Source organism: Malania oleifera, chromosome 8 (assembly GCF_029873635.1).
Source record: "Malania oleifera isolate guangnan ecotype guangnan chromosome 8, ASM2987363v1, whole genome shotgun sequence".
Classification (NCBI taxonomy): Eukaryota; Viridiplantae; Streptophyta; class Magnoliopsida; order Santalales; family Ximeniaceae; genus Malania; species Malania oleifera.
The window spans coordinates 27,748,913-27,769,190 of NC_080424.1; the positions used below are offsets into that span (position 1 = coordinate 27,748,913).

The 20,278-nt window shown below is 36.9% G+C and overlaps 1 protein-coding gene across 1 annotated transcript; it reads right to left on the reverse strand.

The window, feature by feature from the left end:
* Positions 1-1,309: 1,309 nt before the first annotated feature.
* On the reverse strand, positions 1,310-15,980 carry LOC131161567 (long chain acyl-CoA synthetase 9, chloroplastic). The gene is given in 15 exon segments (XM_058117408.1): positions 1,310-1,635; positions 1,888-2,094; positions 2,180-2,314; positions 2,413-2,544; positions 3,152-3,269; positions 4,083-4,312; positions 4,445-4,618; positions 4,744-4,875; positions 12,755-13,015; positions 14,084-14,112; positions 14,115-14,163; positions 14,401-14,891; positions 15,204-15,233; positions 15,443-15,565; positions 15,766-15,980. Coding segments are annotated over 12 exon segments (2,079 nt in total). The 5' UTR covers positions 14,845-14,891; positions 15,204-15,233; positions 15,443-15,565; positions 15,766-15,980; the 3' UTR covers positions 1,310-1,467.
* Positions 15,981-20,278: the final 4,298 nt, after the last annotated feature.

Below are 20,278 nucleotides of genomic sequence, written 5' to 3' on the forward strand. Positions count from 1 at the left end.
TAAATTGTTCACGTGCATCACTCCGCCTATTTAAATCGTCAGGGTGGATCTTTCCTCTTCTTTATTGGTAAGGAGTTGATTGCTATCATTAGAAGGTTTGACTTGGGGGGAGGGGGGGTGAGGACTAGGTGTTGACTCACTCTCATTAACTGATATATTTTGAACATATCAGTTGTCCCCCCCCCCCCTTTTTTATTTTTTTTAATTTTTCCAAGCAGGTATTCCAAGCCGAGCTGCTATGCAGAGCGGATTTTGCCAAGTAGGTTCTGCCGAGCTACTCTATGGAGCAATTCTACCGAGCAGGTTCTTCTCTTTGTTGACTTGGCATCAGAGTCCTCCCACAAAGAGCACTCCAAATCCTTCAAGTACTAACTTAGAGTGTTTGTAGGTATTTGACTACTATCTTTATCTTTTAACAATAGAATCCAAAATACAAGTTTTGGCTAATTTGAGTATATTATATAACAAGCTTACTCTACTTTGAATGTATAAAACAAATTTACCTAGCACATATGAGCGTTGAACTCTTTTTTTCTTTTTCTTTTTTTAAATCATTATAACAATAGTAATACATGACAAGTTCCAGATTCATTGATTAATTTTTCTTACAAATTTTTTTAAAAAATAAAAATATCTATAAAAACATATAAATGAAGATATAATTTTAAAACATTCTTTATGCATAGCACAGATATTGCTAGTACATCTATATTTCATGCCAGAAAGTTTAGTGGCAAAGCAATATTAGAGAGAGTTTTTCTCCTCCAATACTTCGTGTACATTTATCTCTCAATTGGGATTCAACATGATCCAATTTTAACCTTTCTTAACAACTTGAACTCGCATAATGATTTCTAAAAGCATTTTTCAAAATTTCTACAAGGTTGCTAGACACAATTGATAGGTTAATAATGAGATGGTAAAAATACAAAGGTAAAAAGAAAAATGAATTCAAAAAATGTCACAAAATTGATAGGTTGCTAGACATGATCGATAGGATATTAACAGGGCCAAAAAATGGGTAAATTATTTTCATTTTTATTGGCATGGCAAAAAAAATTTGGCATAAAAATATATCACAAAATTGCGTTTGGCGGTAAAGAAGACAGAATCTATTTTTCAAGATTTTTTCATTGCTATAAAAAAAAAAAAAAGTTATAAACCAAATTTTTATTTGTTTTCAAACACAATTTTAAAAATTGTAAAAGACTAGCATTTATGTAATTTTTAACAAGTTATAAAAAGCAACTACACAATTTTATTTTTTTTTAAATAGGAGTAACAGTTTTTCAATTCTGGAGATATAAAATTAGAAAATAGCTTTCAGATTTTTATTAAATGAAAAGAGAATGTGATTTGAGGCAAGATGGAACAAAAAGAAAAAACAAGAAACACAGAAAACTAGATTACCGATCCCTTCATCCAAATTCCGCACCCATCATAGAATTAAGTTTTCTCAAATCATCATCAGGATGCATATAACTTGGAGAGTTCCTCAGAGAATGCTTTCCTAATGGCATCTCTTTTGATCTTGAGCGCTGCAGTGACTAGCCCAGACTCAGGAGTCCATGCTTCCGGGAGCAATTTGATCTTTGCAGGGATCTCAAACTTCTCCAACCGCGCCTTCTTCGCTGCCTGCATTTACATAACAAAATAAATTATAGAAAAAACATAAGTTACTTGCGAACAATTTGCACTTGCGTGACCTTTTAAGAAGCTTGTTACAGCTGAATCAGTTGATTCAACCTAAAAAAGAGCTTTGATCAGGCTAGTGTCAAGCATGAGGATATGCTCTGTAAAGTTTTGCCCAAGGTGAAAACCTAAGAACCCCCAACATCAAGCTAAATAGGGAGCAGTCCTGATAATCTGGTCTAACAAGCATCATACCTGTATGAGTGAACCATGCACTTCCTTCACTATTTCTTCTCTCTGGCACAAGTCTGAAAATTTAGTAGCAGCAATTCCTTGCTTTGAAGCCCAATCTTCCAGAGTGGGCCGCGAAGCAACTATGAGAGCAACACAGTAACTATGAAAAGGATCAGCATGCACCATGATATTGTCTACATAAGGGCAGACAAATAGTGCAGCCTCGACCTGTAGGGTAAAGATATCAGTAACTGATGGAAAGAAAAAACCGGGGAAAACGGATGAGGCATAGCATATAAAATTAAAAACCAACCTTTCCTAGAGCAACATATTCTCCATGCTGTAGTTTAACTATGTCCTTCTTACGGTCAATAATCTCAAGGCAACCATCATCATGAAATTGCCCTATATCACCAGTGTAGAACCACCGCACTCCTTGTTCATCAACCTTCACATGAATCAAAGCTTAATGCTTACTACCCTCCTATGTAACAGTTCTAAAAATAAATTTTTCTGTGACACGCAAAGAAAAACTCCGAGACCCACCTTGTATGCTTCCTTTGTTTTTTCTTCATTTTTAAAATATCCATCAGTAACATTTGGACCGCCAATAACTATTTCACCTCGGGGCATTGGTGAATCATTGGTTCGATATCCACCCTCAGGCCAATCTATTAACTGAAATACAGAGGAGACTCGTTAATATGAGTAGAATAAATATATTCCTCCATTGGATGAAAATATAATACTGTAACCTTTTTGTACATTTTTGTGAATCATATTAGAAATCCACAGAAGTTTTAAGAATTCCATTGCAAAACATCAGAGATTATCTCACAAAGAATCAATAGAGTGGACGGGTGGTGGGGGGAGGGGGGCTCTAAAAGTGTTGCCATCCGTAAGCCCAACAGATAATCCCATCAGCAGATAAGAAAGATTCATGCAAGATCAACAACCAGGCTAAACATTATACGTCCACTGTTTTGAGTTATTCCTATGAAATAATGGCCGTTTAGATTTCAGAGCAACATCTCCATGTACAGAAATAAGGCCACCAAATTTTAGAAGAATAGATTGAGAAAAAGGATGTTGCAGTTGGACAGTATCGAGTTTCAGAACATTACATGAAAATAAAGTATGGAACGAGGAAATCTGAAGAAGAATCTCTCAAGGAAACTGATTATTAATAACCAGCTGGAATTCCCCATAATGTATTTAAGTGCACATGATGACATAAAATTTCTAATTGCAACACATAAAAATGAAAAATTTCTAAAGCTTTTACCTTAATATAAGAGCATGGTACTGGAGGACCTACACGACCAACGGACGTATCATCAAACTCAGAAAATGTTCCACCAGCACAAGTCTCTGTGAGACCGTACGCTTGACCAATTGGGGCGCTAGAAATGACCATCCAATTTTGGGACCATGTTAAAAACATAACCCAACAAAGCATTTTTCAAAAGAGTAATAACAGAGATGGTACATAAAGGTGAAAGTTAACCAGAAGAAAGCGATGAAATAATAGTCTTGTCGGCAATGTTAACCAGAAAAAAGCAATAAAAGACGTTAAAGCATGAAAGAAAATACATTGTGAAAATTTCTGCTCCGAATAAAACCGCATGCAAATTCTTCAAATGGCTCAAAAATGAATCATACATGTAAAGCATCAAAGAATATGACAACATTGAGCACTGGTCTAATTCCCCTTCTCACCCCCAACCCCTTATCTGTCTTTTTAACAAAATCATCTTTAAGAGAAATGACCAACAGAGACCAAAGGTTCAATTTAAAGGTGCCATAATTCATAAGTGCCATTGAAACAAAAAATGGAAAAACAGAAAACTAGAGCCAAATCTAAATAGAAGGAACTGGGCTCAAGTCTCTTAAATAAAATTTGACCATGTGCTACCAAAGTTAAGAGGTGCAATGAGTGTGAACAGATGTATGCGCCTGTGCACGCACGAGAGAGAGAGAGAGAGAGAGAGAGAGAGAGAGAGAGAGAGAGAGCAGCCAGTACCACTTGGAATTAGATACATTCTTTTGCAACCCCACTTACAGAAAATAGCTACTCTGACGAATCATTGTCAGGAGCTCATTACAGACATGAGCCTTCTCCCTAGGAATGACATTATCTTTTCAGCCTCACAAAGCAATTCAGAAAATCTATTTATATATGAAGTTCAATTAGAATTAGCTAGTACAATACTAACCCAAAACAAATATTGATGAATCTTTGAGTATCTGCAGAGAGAGGAGCACCTCCAGATAGTAGAAAACGGATGCGGCCTCCCAGACTTGCTTGGACCTTTCTAAATACAAGAAAGTTCCATAAAAGCTTCTCTAGGCCCCAAGCCCCAAACCAACTGCCATTAATTGCAGACAACAAACGGCCAAACGCAAGATAAAACAATTTCTTGGATAGCCCACCCTTTGTGTCTACCTGAGGTGTTGGGACAATTCAGTATTCATGTAGGTGAATTTGATTTCAAAGAGCTAAGTTTCACACAGTAAAGATCAAGTTTCACATGCTAACAAGACACAAATGCACGTAAAAAATCGGAGATTCACAAACCTTTGTAAGTACACCATCTCTAATACGATCAAGAATTGCTGGGACAGCAGCCATCACTGTTGGTCTCAGAACTGAGGCATCCCCCTTAGTTCCCTTTTTTATTTTGTTTGATGTATCAGTAAGAGTCAAAGGGGATCCAAATCCTATGGCACTTCCAACCGAAGCTAAAAGATTCTGCAATATGGATGATGAGATTTGTTAAAACACTCTGCAGAACAATATTCAGATTGTCTGGGAGTAAGCCGATCACTGAAAATCCTCACTAATGAAATCTAATGAGTACAGAAGCAGGTTCATACCTCAGCTACCAATTCAAGGATATGAGCCATAGGTAAGTATGCCAAATAAACATCATTGCTTTCAAGACGAGGAACAATTATCCTAACAGCAGAAACTGTCGCTAGGACATTGCCATGTGTCATCATTACACCCTGCGCAAAGCGTATATAATTAATGTGGATAAACGCAATGAAACAATATGACTTCACCTTGGTGAACATTTTAGTACTTACAACATAGAAACATCACCCAAACAACAGGTAGTCCCCATCATTGGCAAATTAGAATAAAAACAAAGAAAAAAGCATTTCTTTCATAGCTTCAATCAGATGTCCCAAAAAAAAAAGGCATTCTAAAGCACCTAGGGAACAGTCACCACACATGGTTAATCTTCCTCTTTTTTTATTTTTGGATAAACAGAAAGTGTATTAAAGGAAAAAAGAAGTACAACAAAGGAAAATAAAAAAGAAAAACCAGGGAGAACAAGATATCCACCCATTACAAAAGGAAAGATAAATACAAGACAAAACTAATATATTAACACCAACCAATCCGCAGCAAATCCTCCAAAGAAACACAATGAGGGAATCCATTTGCCAAGCACCAAAGGGATGCAAGGAATAACACTCTACTCCAAAGCCATCTGTGCTTAATCTTTTGATGCCAAGAACTTAGAGCATGCACTCAAAGCAACCCACAAAACCTAAATTGGGAATGCTCAGGCCATGAAAACTATATCAGGGCTAAAAGGCTTTCATCAAACCCAAAAGTTACCATTCGCTTCATGTATGTAGGCAGCTGCCACTAAAACTTTGTCTATGTATTTGCACATTAATTACTTAATTTGATAGATAGATTTCTTTACTAAGAAAACACTCAAGCCAGCCTACAGCCACATTCAGTCTCTGCAATAGCACAGTGGGCAACTCCACCAAGGCCACAAAAGCGGCAATCAATGTTCCACTGGGATCAAATGGGAGGTTCAAACGGGACCAAATATCTTGGACATCCCAAATAACACATAAATTTCAGCCCAAGGCAACATAATAGGCAGATGTTCATGCTTTCAAACCCAAAAGGCTTCAGGTGAGGGGATGACTTTGTTAATAAAACCTATTCTTCAGAGCTCATCAAACATTAAGGTTGGAGATTAAGAAACTTGTCAAAATATACACCATCTCACTCCAATGTCCCAAGGTTTGAGCATTCTAACAACACCAGTTCATTCTGAGGACATGACCAATCAATTCATTTCTCCTTCTACATCTTCAATTTTGCTTAAAAAGTGAGATATTATTTTTTCTATATTTGATGAGTACAAGAATGGGGTAGGCAGTGTAGTGGCAGAACTTTTGAAGTTGATTCTAGTTCTTCTAGTGGTGCGATGGAGCTAAGCAGCCATCAATGAAGATGAGGATGCTTATGGTGGATAAATTCAAGCAACATAGGTTAGAAAGAGAAGGTGAGGAAGGCAAAACAATATTGATAGGTATTCTTCTAAGAACCTTGAAGAAGCTTGTCAAGAATTTAATATTTTAGGATGGTGGAAGATATATAGTCCAAGATTTCCTATCCTTTCACCAGTCCCACGTGATGTTTTGGCTGTCCCCATATCTACTCTTGCCTCTGAGTATGCATTCAGCATGGTAGGTCGTGTTCTTTATTCTTTCAAGACATCATGGGCTCCTAAGATTGTGGAGGCTCTTAAATATGCGCAACATTGGTTGTGGAATTCACCTACCAGTTAACAATGAAGAAATACTTGAAGAACTTGATAAACTCAAAAAAGATAAAAGATAATTTCTTAGTGTTTAGCTTCTTTACATATCCTAATTGTTTTATTCAAATTACCAATATTTTAAAAGGCACAATAGAGGTTTGCCTTGAGGCGAGCCTCAAGGCAAGGCATGCCTAAAACTCCTCGAGGCTCAATCTAAAATACCAAATTCCAAGATGGCTAGTGCATTACATGTTGAGACTCATGCATTTTTGTAAAAAGCACATCTTTCGTGCCTTCTTAGTTTAGGCTTACGCATTTTGGGTGTGTGATTCTCAAGTTAGAATTGGTTAGAAAATTTTAATTACATGTTTGTGTAAAAGAAATTTCATAATATGAGTTTATTTCTAAAACTCTTGAACCTCAACCTTTCCAGAATAACTGAGAGTTATATCTAACATCATGTAAATAGTTTGAACTTTGAAATGATATACCTATCCCTTTGACATGATTTTTGTCATGTATTCAAGTTAAAAGTTTTTGAATGGCCAACAAGTATTTTGCAAAGTATATCTAGTTTTTCTTTTTTACAAAATATTTGTGATTTTCTTAATTTTCACTTTATTTTTAATATATATATAATTTATTTAACATATTTTTTATTTTTTTTTTAAATTCTCAAAAGGCTTACGCCCCAGCGCCTCTTAAGGGTCAAGACACCTCGCCTTACGCCTTCGCCTTTTAAACATTGCTAATTACTGTTTTGTATTTATTTTCCCTAATTTTTTAACTTCTTTTTTTAAATTCATTTCAGAATTTGATAAATTGGGCATAAATTCTTCTAGTATTGACACCATCAAGATTTGTTAAGTAAGATTATGCATTCATTTTTTTTATGAACATTGATTATCAACTTAATTTTATTCCGTTATAATTTCATTTGCTTTATTTTATTAGGAAGGCTGAATGATGCTTGAATGGGGATCAGAGAATTGAAGCTCTAATTTTGAAAATTGAAAAATGTGGACTGGAGAATGTGGATGACTTCTTTGAAAGTTTTTAACATTTATTTCCTTTTTTAGTGAACAATTTTAATGTTTGTTTTTAGGTTTTTTATTTGGGATATTTCATATTTCCTTGTTTATTTTGGATGTTCTGTTATTTATTATTTTGCATGTTTGCTTATTTTGGGCAATTATGGGTAGGAAGACCTAACCATTAAAGAGCCGAAGAATTTACTTATTTTTTGCAATCAAGGACAAGGAGACTTGAGTATTAAAGTGCCCAAGGATTTGTGACATTGTGGTTAGAGTATATGTGATCTGCACTATTATGTTATAGTTACCTTTATTGGTTTGTAAGAGCCTAGGAGGGACCCAAAACTGATTAACAGAAAATCTAGTAGGAACTAGGAAGAAAATGAAAAGGATATAAGACGGTATTAAAACCTATACCAGTGACCAATCCTAGCCTCTAGATCGGTTTGACCAATCGAACCAGTGGTCGAACCAATAGTATTATATATATACACAAACACATATGCATAATATATAGTATGCATGTGTGTGTATTACAAAGAGAGTTTAATGATGTTGATGTTGTAACTATTATCATCCTTAAAAGTTAAGTAATATTTAATAATAGTAAGATAAGAGTTTTATTTAGTTAAAATTTATTATGTTTGGTTGGGATCAAGAATTTTAATTTAAAGAAATAAAATTTATAAAAAAAAAAACATAAATAGGAAATTCATCTTCTATTGTATTTTTTCTATATTAAATGAGATCAGAATAAAAATTATGATTCAAAATTAAGAAAAAAAAAAATAGATTTTAATAATATGCAAAATTAAATTTTTTTAATTGATTTGTTATATACTTTGTGTCTTTTTTCACTTTCTATAATTAAAATTAAGTAAAAAAATTTTAGATTTCCTTCATTTTAAACATTGTTTTTCTTAATATTTTTAAGCTTCAAACAAAGACTTCAAGGTAAAAGATTTTAAACTCTGATAAATTCTATATTTTTACCTATAATTTAGATTGCCCGTATACCTGTATACTGTGGTTATTGAACAAACAAAATATGGTAGCTTCTGTGGTGAGACTCCTCATCACTGAAGGTCCTGGGATCAAACCCAGGCTGGCTGCAAATCAAGCGTATTAATATCTTTATTCAATACCGTTAGACACAGTTGACTCATCGAGTTTGGCCAGGTTGAACCGAGTCACCAGAGTCTGACCAGGTTTATTCCAGGTCACTCAATTCCATTTAAGCCCCTATCAGGACTGGCTAAGCTGGCCGGGCTCCAGTCCAGCCGATTCAGGCCGACCGATCCAATCCAGTTTTCAAACTATGGTTTTCTCTATATCAATTATTATTTAAATTACAAATTTTCTTCCATGATTAAAAATTAATGCAAAATCAAAGGTCCAGCAAGTTCTCAACGGTCTAGGCTGTCTAGCAAGGTTTGCTTCTGTTAAATTTATGAAACATTATGAATAATCAAAAGGTCAGCAGGTTCTCAACAGTCCTCCGTGAAAAAAAAACCATTGAACATTAAAAAGTCAGTTTAAAACTGAAAAAACCAACGAAACGGAACCGCCCAGCAGGTTCGGTTTGGTGTCTGTTTCAGTTCGCTTCAATCACAAACTGCAATTTTCAGTTCAATTTTCGGCTTGCCCCCTAACCGAACCAAATAAAACTGAGTCCACCCCTACCCCCATCTTCCTCTTTCACTCTTCTTATACCCTCCTTTTCTTCTTCCTCCTCTCTTCTTCTCTTTCTGATCTTTCTCTGGTTCTGTTTCCTCTGTTCTGTCCCTAATCCTCTGCTGCCCAGCAGCATTGTTTCCAGTTTCTTCTTCTATGTTCTATTCTCTTTCTAGTTTCTGTCCTACAATGCCTGCAAACCCCCTTTTCTTCTACTTAATATTTCTTCTTCTCTTCTTCTTCTTCTTCTTCTTCTTTTCATTCTATGCTTCCCCCTCACTCCTCTCCATTTCTGATGTATTCTTCTCTGATATGAATTTTCAGTACAAAAAAGAAGAACAGTTCTGAACAATTTTTGAAAACTCCAGTCCGTGTCCCCAGTTTTCGAAACCCTAATTTCCTGGAATAATTTTGCGATATCACCACCACCATCAAAAACAGAACCCCTTGAAACCCTCCTTCCCCCTGATATTTCATCACCATCCAACCAGTCATGAAGTCCCACGTGCCACCTGAAATTCCAGCCACCTCTTCGAAATTCACTCTATAGCCGGATTTTTTTTTTTTTTTATGACATACCATCTCTCACCCGTCAACTCACCCGCCCTTCAATCTACCACCTTCCAGAACATCATCACCAGTGTACCCTCCCAATTGCACACGCCCCACACAAACCGCAACCTGCAAGTGAGAAACTTCAGGTGTGTTCTTGTTGAGAAATTGGCTCCAGCCACTGAATTTGGGTGTTTTCTCCTGAGATTTTGATTTGCAGCATGTATTTTGGGTTTCCAGAAGATATTTTGCAAGTTGTGATAATTTTGCTACGAGGAAGTGAGAAATTCTCACTGCCAGCACTAAAACCAGGTTCTATTGCTGCATTTTGTGAATTTTCAAGGTGAATTTGTTGCATTTCAGCAGGATACTCAAGATATAAGGTGAATTGAAGATAGATTTTGAAAATTGGGAGGCAAGTTTAATGGTTTTGCATGACTAGATTTGAGTATTGTGGGCAATGTGTTAACAACTTTGGGGATATATAGTTTACAGTATACATAAATGTAAATCCAGCAAACATGGTGAAAAAAATTATTGGACAAAGGGAATGCTTTGTCACACCTTGGGCACAATTTCAAGCTTTGTCACACCCTTTCTCAACTACGGGGGGAAATGTTTACAAAATCATCATTGATGGACGATGCCCATGAGTATGATTTCTAAAAATGGAGTCACTAGAATGCAACTTTATTTAGAAACCTCAAACCAAAGCCCTTGTGAGATGTCTTGGGATTGTTAGGATGAAGTGCTTACCACTTCTCCTAAAAAGCAATTGCTGTTAGGAAAGGCGCAACTTTTATTTCCTTATACGTCTGGCAGCGCAGAGCCCCACACTAAATGGCAGGTGAGGCATAGAGGCGGCACCATTTCTGGTGCACGGGCGGCCCCGCTACATTCTTCTCTGAGCATGAGTAGATTGCTGGCCCCCATAAAGCCAACAATCTCCCCCGAACAGCTACCCTGGGAGCGCTCGAATCCGTGACCTACTCTACACCACTTGTTAGGTTCAAGCGCTTACCACTTCTCCAAGAAGGCGCAACTTTATTTCCTTATACACCTGGCAGCGCAGAGGTCCGCAACTAAGTGGGCAGGTGGGCATAGGGGCTGCACCATTTCTGGTGCCACGGGCGGCCCGCTACGTTCTCCTCTGAGCATGGGTAGATTGCTGACCCCCATAAAGTCAACAGGGTTGATAGCTCCACTATACATGTTAGTAAAAGATGTTTGGTTCCTATCCAAATGGGTGACTATTCTGGTAATGTTTGGTGTGATATCATACCAATGAAGATTGGCCATGTCCTTGGTTTTCCTTGTTTAGATGATTTATATGTGACTAAAGGACATGAGAACACACGTCTTCCACAAGGCAATAAATGTGTCTGAAGACATACAAAGTCTCTCAAACTTTCATATTGAAGAGTTTGTCATCTCTGATGTGATTATTGATGCCAATTCTCAATTCAAGCCTATAGTGCCGTCAATGGAGCAAGGTTTCTTGTCTCACTCAAGTGCTGGCTTTCAAAGGATCCAAGTTTGCTTCTTTGTTTTTGATCCTTCAACATTTTAAAATTCGAGGCCGAAATTTTTCTATCTGTGGAAGAGTTGATGTGGGACAAGAAGCAAGACCATGGGAAGACCCACCTTGGGAGAATAATTAAGAAGAATTGGGTTAAGGGATTGTTGTGTTTTAGATAGTAGCTAATTGTGGTCTTAACTTAGGATTATGTGTATTTAGGAGCTTGTTTGTAACATTTGTGTATTCCAGTGGTATGTTTGTAATGTAATTAGTTTTACAGGTTTATACATAATTTCATTTGAACAGGCTTTCTTATAAATAATTCGTGAAAGCCATGGTGTAAGCAGTTTATGTTGAATTTGACTTTGAGAAGTGAACATGAGTTCCCCCTTGTATCTCCTCTCTCCTCCTCCCCCCTTCCTCTTGCAAATTCAACACCACCATTTCCCCCCCACCCCCCCCCCCCGGCGCAGGGACTTTCCTAATACAAATCTTAGAACATCGAACCACCAATCCTACTTTCAACTTTCCTTACCTTGTAGGCTGACATTGCTCCAATCCACACTTATTCTAATGCAGGCAAGGACATTCAATCAACATTTTCAATTATCTTCTTTCAATCCAAACTCATTGTGTCTATAAAACTAAATAGCAATTTACAGCATCTATTCTAGTGCTAATGTACAATATCGTGCTATTTCTCTAGGCATGAAAGTATTTGATTTCAGCTTCTATTTGTTGACCTGGAAGTTACTATCTTCACAGCTTACCAACCTATTATCATAACTGAAAATGGTACTCGGATGACCATGAGCCAGGAATCTCAAAAGCACCAAGCATAGTGAGATTGAACACCCCTTTAACCATATTTACTTAGAAACGCAATTTTATCACGTCAACTTCTTGATTTCTCATATAATCCCTCATCCTTCAAGAATCATTTGTCTAATTGACAAACTCTCAGTTCTTGAACACTGTAATTTGTGATATGCATGAGGCTAAGGGTATGTAGAACATAATTCAACAGATTTTTTTACATGCTGTACTCAAGGAATATTGCCAAGTACACATGCTTACATTGTACCAATATATAAAAAAGATCACATCATTAAACAGAACAAAGTACAAAAATATTACATTTTTCCATTCAGTTTAAAAGTAGGGTGATGCAACCAAAATGAGCAGTATACATGTTAATCCAACCCAGGCAACTGAATGGACCGGGCGACTGGTGATACATGCAAGCACTTTCTCTTGTGGCAAAGAAATAGATTTATATCCCAGATGAAGAAAAGGGGAATAAATAGGAAGAAGCTGATGACTTTTAGTATGAATTGAGGTTGACACACATCACATAAAGCTTTGAGATCTAAGGACACCACTGAGTTAATAATCCAAGAATGAAAGAACTAATACTCTAAATACCCACATGTTGCACATAATGAAAGACTTCTGTTTTAGAAAAAAAAAAAAAAGGTGAGTAATTCCAATAGGAAGATAATGATATGGAAACTAATCATGCGTCCACTTACCTTTGGCAATCCAGTACTCCCACTTGTATACATTATAACTGCAATATCAGCTGAAACAGGTAAATCTGCATCAACAGGATTCTCTTGGCCAAGTCTCTGCACGTCAGCAAAAGAAATAACTGTCCAGCTGCTATTTCCCCTCACCAATGACTCATTCTCATCCTCCATAACTATCACTCGTTTCACTGTATCAAGTTGTCCACTGATGTCCAAAAGTTTTTTCAGTTCTTTGTGCCCACAAATCACAGTGGTAACCTCTGTCTGCAGAGGAGAAATAAATTTTAATTTTAAAAAACTATATAAATTATGTGAGAATTATCAACAAAAAAAAATACTACAAGATATCACTGCAAACTAGGAAAAATAAAATAGATCTATTTTCTAATAAATGATGCACATTTTGAGGTCAAACTCAAAAGCATAAACTAGCATATGAACTGCAGTGAAACATAAACGCAATATAATATTCCAACAACTAATGACAACATAAACAGAATAATTTGAAGAGATAAAAGACTTAAAAATTTGAGCATTAGTTTACTAATAAAACAATTTTAGCTAAACTTTTACTTCTTACAGACTCAAAAAATAATTCTTTTGAATGTGTGTCTCTGCTCTTCATGCAGGGCTATTGAGGGCTTGTAGTCTCAGTAGTGGACATGGTGTTCAAGCTTTTCGAAGAACTTGAACTCCATGCCTGTGAAATGACCTCCAACAGACCCTACAAGAGGCAAATTTGAAGAATGGATTGCCTAAGAGGGATTTCTTCTTTATAAATATAGATGTCCACCATGCCATCAGTTACCTTCTTAACAAAAAAAATGGCACACAAGATGCAACTGTAAACTTCAGCATGAAGCTAAGATATAATCCCACACCGAACATAATATAAATGATATTTCAAGACTGGTCAATGTGTTAACAATTCAAACCTAAATTTACATTATTTTTGTTGAATGCAATTGTTCAATGCTATTTAAATTCTGAAGTGATTAGTGAAAGTATATATTACCATACATGTACACCTCCCCACAACCAACCATGTCCATATAATAGAATTGATCAGATTCTGTACTTCAATATTTTCCATTAAAGTCCTAAACTTCTAACTACATAGTATGATCAGAATATAATAGAAAGTTCTACAAAACCAATTCTAACCACATAATGTCTAAATCTCAAAGCAATGTTTCCCCAAAAAAAGAACACCTTTTCCTCTGCCCCATTTCCCCAGAAACTAAACACATCCCTTCACCCTTCATGCAATATTTATATATATATATATATATATATATATAGAGAGAGAGAGAGAGAGAGAGAGAGAGAGACCTGATTTAACGAGTGACATAGAGCCTCTCCCCCAAAGATGCGTATATGGTCACAACAGTGACATTACGCCTAAAGCAGCCCTGGTCAAAAACATAATATGTAAATAATCCACCATATTATTTACACGACAGTCAAGACATTCAGAAAAATCATTTCACCAACAGATATATAAGAAAAATATATTAAATCAATGGCAATCGTGGGGCAATTCTTAGAATGCGCTCTAGAAAGTATAGTTTAGTTAAATTAGTAACATATCAAGTGTAAACGTACTCATGAAAAAAGACAACAAAACATTTTTTGTCAAAAAAGTAAACCTGCAACGAAATAAACCATTCTTCTCGTGTATCAGCAAATATTGCCGCACGTTCTTCCCTTCTGTGCCCAAGTTGCACTAAACCAGAAGCAAAGTTGCACACAGCTTCAAATACTTTGCCATAGCTCAGCCATACATAGTCTCCCAAATGAAGTTTCTCAAAATACCTTCCATCCTTGCTCACTCTTTCTCTGGAAATTAACTCACGAGTCCCAAGTAGTTGCTCGTTCGGATGCTGCCTGCATGACTGCTCAAAAAGTTCTGCAAGTGTTGAGACGCCTTCCCAAGCAGTTTCCAGTGGGGAAGTGTACCTAGCATTTCGGAGTGTAAACCCAGGTTCACCACCAACTTCAGCAGGCAAGCCCCTTTTCTTTCCTTGCTTTGACTTCCGGAAGAGAAGAGAAACCACAAGAGGAACAAGAACACCAACGACATAAGGATTCATCTCTCGAGGATTATACAGCCCCCGGCAGAATCTACCAAATTCAAATCCTATATCAAAAATTACATGTAGCCATTCTCATTAATATCCATTCATAAAAAATAAAATAATAATAATAATAATAATAATAATAATAACAACAACAATACAACAACAACCACGCAACGTAGAAAAAGCATTGCAGCGAATAGTCCCAACAAATCAATTGGACCTAGAGATACATCAATTATAATCGTTAACCAATCCTAGTAATGAACCGCCGACTGAATGAGCTTCTCGCACCTGCCACAAAAATACAGCGGGGCCTATGATGACAACAATAAAGGACTCAAACAGAAACACGACGTTTGAAACCAACTGACCTTTTCGAAGCTCCAAGACACTTCAAAGACCTAGCACACGAAACCAAAAAATTTTGAAAATTTTCGAATAATAACGAGAGAAAAATGCTTTACGAATTTGGCAAAGAAGCAGAACAATAAAACACTGGAAATCGAAGAAAATAAATGACGACGCATTAATCGTAAATGATCTTGGAAGTTGGTAATATTATTCGAGAATTGACAAAATAAATGCAAGAGATCAGGGAAGCAACTCTTGCCTCCAAGGTTCACGGACTACGATTCATGCGAGGGAAAAAAAACACCTCCAATTAGAGAAGACGAGGAGTAGTAGGAGGCGGAAGAAGGCGACCAAGTCCGTGACCTACACCTTTAGCCGGTACCTGAAACAAAACAAACAAAAAATGACGAAAAACGCTGCGCCGAGAAACCCTGCAAAGGAATCGAGATTGCAACTTCAAGGAGGACAAGGACTTAGGGTTCCTGCGGAATAAAACTGCATCCCGGGTTAGAAGAAGCAGAAAAAGAAGAAGCAAGGCGGAGCGAATCAATCCCGCGACCAGAGCAAAGAGAGAAAAATCACTTGTCTAACTACAGCATCAATGTGCCTATTTCAAGGATTTGGAGATGAGTTATTTCACCACACTTCGTTTTCTTCATACAGATTCCTTCGACATTGCTGCGGAGTCGGTGAACGACTTGGGACTGGGAAGAAACCAGGAGATGCTGCGTTACGAGAGAATGGATTGGTCGCCATACCCAGTTAAAAAAATGAAAAAAACCATTGGAGGACAACACGTGTACAGAAACTAGACACGTGGCACATCATGTCGCCCATTCTATTAATTAGGGGCAAAAGAAATTTTATAATTAATATTTTTCGCTTTCCATTATCATTAGCCGCCCTTTTTGAGTGCTTTTTTTTTTTTTTTGATAATTTGTGCACGTATATGTTACTTAAAAAAAATTAAAATCTACAAAAAAAGAGGTACATCTTTCTAAAAATTTAAATATATTATAAATCTTTCTTAAATTTTTAAAAATATTATATACGCCTACAATTTACTAAAAAAATATAAATTTCATTCAAAAAAATTATCTTCTTATAAAATATAAAAAGGGATTCGTATATTTTTTTTTTTGAATTACGTACTGAGTATTCACGCGTCCAAGATTTATATATTTTTGACAAAACTTAAGAGTGGTTTCTAAAAAAATCATTATTTTTTTTGTTAAATCTAAGAAAAGGTTAATATCTTTTGTTCTTAATTATTTTTTTTTATATTTAATGTTTCGATCATTTTTAACCTTTAAGAGAATATTTGATTCCGATCAAAAACATTCTTATATATTTCTAAAATAAACTATTTATTTAAAAGTATTTTTTTTAAAGTATTATAATTAATAAGTATTGTTTGATTGTATCAATAAATAAGTAATGATTATAAGTATTGCTTGGCATGATTATTTTTAAAATAATATCATATAATATAGGAATATGATCCTATTAATTTATTTTAATTATAATATTCCTAATTCAATTAAAAATTTTATTTTAATTTCCCAAATTGTTGCTTCTTTAGGTTTGGGAAGACGCTCGTCACTTAGGAGGCAGCGGCAGAGCGTAAAGTGGGAATCGGCGAGGACAGCGCCGCCGATGACTTGCGGAGGAGGCGACGGCGACGATATCGACAATATATCGAATCTTAAAAGAGAGGATTTAAAGGGACAAGAGTGGTGGCGGATCTAGAGACAATGTCGCAGAGAGGGTTTGATCATTCGAGGTTGCTTGGGCTGATCTTGGAGTTAAACCACCATTAGTCCACTGCAGAGCACCACTGGACGATCAAATATTAACCAAACTGTTATAATTAATGGATGGTCTCAGTGGCTGTCCACCTCACCCGCTCCCATCATTCATCGACTCTCACCCACCCCAATCACCTAATAAGAAATCAACACGACCTGCTCCTCCTGTGTGATTGAACAAAAGTAGAAGAAGGAAGAAAGAGAAGAAAAGGACAGACGCGGAGAGGAATATGAAAATTATAAAAGAAAGTGATAGATATTTTGTCTCATATCATTTTTATTATTCTTCTTAAAGAAAGAGAAGAAAAAGAGAGGAATATGAAAAATATAAAAGAAAGTGATAGGTATTTTGTCTCATATCATTTTTATTAGTAAAGTTTTGATCGTCCATAAAATAAGTATATTCGAATCACGTAAAATTTTTGTTTTGTTTTTATTTATGTTAAAATTGGAGAAGTTTGATTTTTCACTATTGATTCACACTCAATACAAGGATTACAAGGGTATATATACATCAGAGAAATAGAAAAAAATGAAAGTAAATAATTTGTTAAAATGGCAAGTATATGTATCATTAATATTCCCCCTCAAGTTGGAGCATGGAGATCTGTAATGCCCAACTTTCGTGATAAGTTTTGAAAATGGTCACGACCCAAAACTTTTATGAAGATATCGGCAAGTTGACTGTGGGTAGGAATATGCTTAGTGAAAAAAAGTCCAGCCTGTAACTTTTCACGAACAATATGACAATCGATTTCTATATGTTTGGTACGTTCGTGGAAAATAGGATTCTGGGCAATGTGAAAAGCTGCTTGCTTGTCACAATATAAGAGCATAGGCTGAGAAAGCAGTATGCCAAGATCATGTAAAAGAGTTTTGAGCCATGTAAGTTCATAGGTAGTAGAAGCAAGTGCCCAGTACTCAGCTTCAGCGGAGGAGCGAGAGATGGTAGTTTGTTTCTTAGTGTGCCAGGAAATGGGACTAATGCCCAACTGAATGAAAAAACCAGTGGTGGAGCGGCGAGTGAGGGGATAACTAGCTCAATCCGAATCAGAATAAGCTAAGACTTGAAGAGTGTTGGCAGTAGGAAAAAATAAGTCTTGACCTAGAGATGCCTTAATGTATCGAAGAACACGGACAACAGCATCATAATGTGGTTGTTTGGGCTGGTGCATAAATTGACTGAGAAGGTTAATTAGAAAGACAAGGTCGGGACGAGTGATGGTAAGATAGATCAAACGTCCAACGAGGTGCCGAAACGAGCTTGGATCAGAGAGGAGAGCACCATCAGTATTATTGAGCTTCAGATTTTGTTCCATGGGAAAGTGGGCAGGACGAGCACCTAGATGACCGCTATCAGTTAGGATGTCGAGAGCATATTTGCGTTGATTGAGAAAAATGCTAGTGGGAGAGCGAGCAACTTCGAGGCCAAGGAAATATTTCAATTTGTCAAGATCCTTGAGTTTGAATTTCTGAGCGAGTATGACTTTGAAAGTGCTAATAGCGGAGAGATCATTGCCTAACCATGAGAATGTCATCAACATAAACAAGTATAAGAAGAAAAGACTGACACCGAGAGCGGGTGAAAAAAGAGTGATCGGCTTGAGATTGGGTGAAACTCGCAGCAAGTAAATTAGAAGATAATTTAGAGAACCAATTGCGAGAAGCTTGCTTGAGGCCATAAAGGGATTTCTGAAGACGAAAAACACGAGTCTCCCCCTGTTTGCAATAACCTAGGGGGGAAATCATATAAACCTCCTCATCGAGGTCACCATGGAGAAAAGCGTTGTTGACGTCCAATTGAAGGAGATGCCAATTCCGAGCGGCCGCCACACCTGACAGTAACGAGTTTAGCAACAGGAGCAAAAGTATCATGATAATCCAAACCTTCTACCTGAGTGTAACCTTTGGCTACCAAGCAAGCTTTGTGTCGCTCTATGGATCCATCGGCCCGGAATTTTGTTTTGAACACCCATTTACAGCAAATTGGTTTTTTTCCAAGGGGAAGGGGTTGAAGAACCCATGTATTATTGGTTTCTAAGGTTTGGATTTCAGAAGTCATAGCATCACGCCAATGTGAGTGTAGCACAGCCTGAGAATATGAGGTGGGTTCGGGATTGTGGGACATAACAAAAAGAAAAGCCAAATGTGGTGTAGAGAAACGATGGTAAGATAAAAAAGAGGAGAGACAATGAACCGTACCTGAGGGACGTCTTGAAACCTGTGAAGCCATGGAGGACTTTGGTAAAGTAGAACAGATATAATCAGCTAAGTGAGAGGGATGTGTGACAACTCGTTTGGGCCGTGAAAAGGGAGGTAGAGGGGGTGGTAGGGGGTGGAGGGGAAGGGGACCAAGGGAGAAGGAGAGAGAGAGGAGGGGCTAGGATTAGGTGTGGGTGGTGGAGAAGGTAAAGTGTAGGAAGGATGTATATCAGGAATAGGAAGAGGAAGGACTGGAGAAGATGTGGGAGTTGGAGAGACGAGATGATAGGAAAAAACATTTTCTTCAAAAGTGACATCACGAGAGATGAAATTTTTTTTGTTTTCAAGATCGTAGACACGATAAGCCTTATGATGAGTAGGATAACCTAAGAAAACACATCGAAGAGCACGAGGAGAAAATTTATCGCGATGTTGGCAAGGAGTTTGGGCATAGCACAAGCATCCAAACACTCACAAGTGTGTATACAAAGGGGGTTTCTGAAAAAAAAAAAAAAAAAAGTGTTCATAAGGGGACTTATGATTGAGGCTAGGGGAAGGAGTACGATTAATTAAATAGATGGCTGTCAGAATGCATTCGCCCAAAAGGAAACAGGAAGATTGGCTTGAAAACATAAACACCGAGCCACATTAAGAAGATGTCGATGTTTACGCTCGGCAACACCATTTTGCTGTGGTGTATCCACACATGTGCGCTCGTGAAAAATGCCTTGATCATGGAAAAAGGTTTGAAGCGGGGTGGATAGAAATTCTCGACCATTATCAGTGCGTACATGCTTAACAGTGCAATTGAAATGATTTTTGACCATAGCGCAAAAATTTTTAAGACAAGTGAAAGTATCAGATTTCATGCTCATAAAATAGACCCATGTAACACATGAGTGGTCGTCCACAATTGTTAAAAAGTAATGTGCACCAGAGAGTGAAGCGGTAGGATAACCACCCCATATATCACAATAAATCCGATTAAAACAAAATGTGCTCTTCTGTGTATGCAAGGAAAAAGGTAAACGAGTGTGCTTTGCTCTAGCACAAACATCACAAAGCAAATGAGGAGAAGAAGTATT